General features: G+C 35.0%; 1 protein-coding gene across 1 annotated transcript in view; it reads left to right on the top strand.

Moving 5' to 3' along the window:
* Window positions 1–410: 410 nt before the first annotated feature.
* LOC106470998 (leucine zipper putative tumor suppressor 2 homolog) overlaps window positions 411–2591 on the top strand; it is a 17986-nt gene continuing 15805 nt past the window's right edge. Inside the window, exon 1 of the mRNA XM_022399635.1 lies at window positions 411–762. Within this exon, the coding sequence (XP_022255343.1) occupies window positions 508–762 (255 nt within the window). The 5' untranslated portion in view covers window positions 411–507. The remainder of the gene's footprint in view (window positions 763–2591) is intronic.

The raw sequence follows: 2591 nt of genomic DNA, 5'->3' as shown, positions 1-2591 counted from the left end.
AAACTTCGGTTTTATAAATCATTTTTCATTCTATAACACTGTTTCGATTGACAATACCCAAGGGCTAAGTCAGTATTTTATTACTAATAATATCTCTTTGCTCATTCCTAGATTCGAGACTTGACAGAAACCTGAAATCAGCGATTAATCCTTATTTACAACTCGCACATTCAAATGATGAGACCTCGGACTGCAAAGAAATATTTTTATTCGGGATTAAAGGCGGAATTTCGATAGACAAAGAATTATGGCATCTTATTAGGATGCTATCGGAATTCAAATCTACAAAAGATTTATTTACAAACAGTTATTTATTTTCGAGCAGACATAAGAAAGTACCTTGCCCGACGTCAATCGTGTCGTATCAATAGCTTAACAGTAGAACTCGAGGCTCTTCCGGTGTTGTTTATATGGATTACGGAACAGCGTAAACGAATCATTCTGTCGGTATCTTTTGACTTAACCAGCCTTCATTATTTCCCGATAGGTGCCAGTTACCAGGCTAGGATGTCGTTCGTCAATGCGCATGTCAACGGGAACCAGCGTTCTTCGTCGGAAATGTGGAGGACGACCACCAGACGACTTAAAGCTTCGTCTTCGCTGGCTTCTGAGAGTCGCGTGAGTTATGACAGCATGTTTACGAAGGAAAGTTCCTGCGATTCTAACCGCCAGAGCAAAGTTAGCAGGACCTACAATGCTCCCGAGTTCGACCTACGAGGCCCTCCCAATCTCACGCCCTTCAGTGGAGTCTTTCGGTCAAACGTAAGATAGCGCTAGCATTGTACAGGGTTGGCCAAAAGTAACTACTAAAAAATTAAGAATAAGAAAATAGTGCCAACAGTTCACATTAGCGCAGCTTTACAAATTACTCGCGGCCAAGATTGATGTAATGAGGACAAAGATTTGGTCTCTTCACATTGTTAATCTTGGAGACACTGAATAATAATAATAATAATAATAATGAGTTACTACAATTGTACACTCAAATATCCTTCAGTGTGTACAGTCGTAGTAACTTATCTTTCAGATAAAAAGTAACAACGAGAAAGTTAACGCACGTCTAAAAGATAGTTTTATTCTATTGTATGCGTTGAAGTCGATTTCTCCTGCACTGTATATAATGCCTAACGAAGGGCGTTTACCCGAAACGCCGGATAAAATAACATAGAATCACGTTTTCGTTTAGACGTGGAAACTTTTCGAGAATTAAACTTTTTACGTGATTGTTTTTGTTTGCGTATTGCGAAAAAAACAGTCTTTTGGCCACCCCTGTAAGAAGATATAAAACCTTTTGTTGATTAATGTAATATTAGGTCACATTTTTCGTATTGGTACAATCCAGAATCAGCGTATTTCAACACATATTCAAAGTATTATTATTAATACAGACTTGAATATGTTGTCCTTGTCCTAGACATCTTTCATGGATAATACACTAATGGCACTGTTATTAATTTGGGAGTAGCCCTTGAATGAAGTCCGTTAAGATAATTACTTAAAAAAAACAACAAAAAAACTACCTTCGAGTGAGAAAAATGTACTTAAGCCTTAGCATCAATATTTCGTCTCGAGTCTTTACCAAGAACGCAACTCTCGTTCCAAATGTGATGCCACGAGATTATGCCTTTCAATTCTGTTTACGTATACGCCTAGTGTTAACTTCTATAAATCGTGACTTAAAATCGTTTGCATACCAAAACTTTCTTTGAAGGTGTTAGTGGCCTATCAGAATTACATCTGAAAAATTGTTTAACAAATTTAGTTTTTAACTCAGTTGTAATAGTGTAATAAAACGTTTTCACGTTTTCTTTACAAAGTTAAATCGTACTTATAATAACATATTTGTAGTTATGTCAAAGCTACTGTTGACCCTAATTGTGAAATACTGATCAGAGGGAAGGCAGTCAATCAACAGCTCAAACCTTCCACCCACGCTAAGGGATTTACTATTACTCTTATAATGCACCCATAGCTAAAGTACCACAGGGCCAACACACGCCTTCACCCCCTCCTCCCCCCCGATAAGGTACTAACCCTAAAACATTTAAATTTGATGACATGTTAATAAAATGGTTTCGTTGAAATTTGTATACGAAATATTTTGGAAAATGGACCAGTTAATTGATTTGTAATGGATGACAAATTAATTGATTTGTAATGGATGACAAATTAATTGATTTGTACATGGATGACAAATTAATTGATTTGTACATGGATGACAAATTAATTGATTTGTACATGGATGACAAATTAATTGATTTGTACATGGATGATAAATTAATTGATTTGTACATGGATGACAAATTAATTGATTTGTACATGGATGATAAATTAATTGATTTGTACATGGATGACAAATTAACTGATTTGTACATGGATGACAAATTAATTGATTTGTACATGGATGACAAATTAATTGATTTGTACATGGACGCAAGGAAGATGCAAATTGAAGTAATGAATTGCATTTCATCTGATAATTTAGTTATGACCTCCGAATTAAATATGTTTTCTGTTTTCAGTATTTTGCTTCACTTGTATATATATATATATATATATATATATATATATAACACACACACACACAACAA

The sequence above is a fragment of the Limulus polyphemus genome, unplaced genomic scaffold (assembly GCF_000517525.1).
Source record: "Limulus polyphemus unplaced genomic scaffold, Limulus_polyphemus-2.1.2 Scaffold4347, whole genome shotgun sequence".
NCBI lineage: Eukaryota > Metazoa > Arthropoda > Merostomata > Xiphosura > Limulidae > Limulus > Limulus polyphemus.
This window is presented reverse-complemented; position numbering and strand designations above follow the sequence as displayed.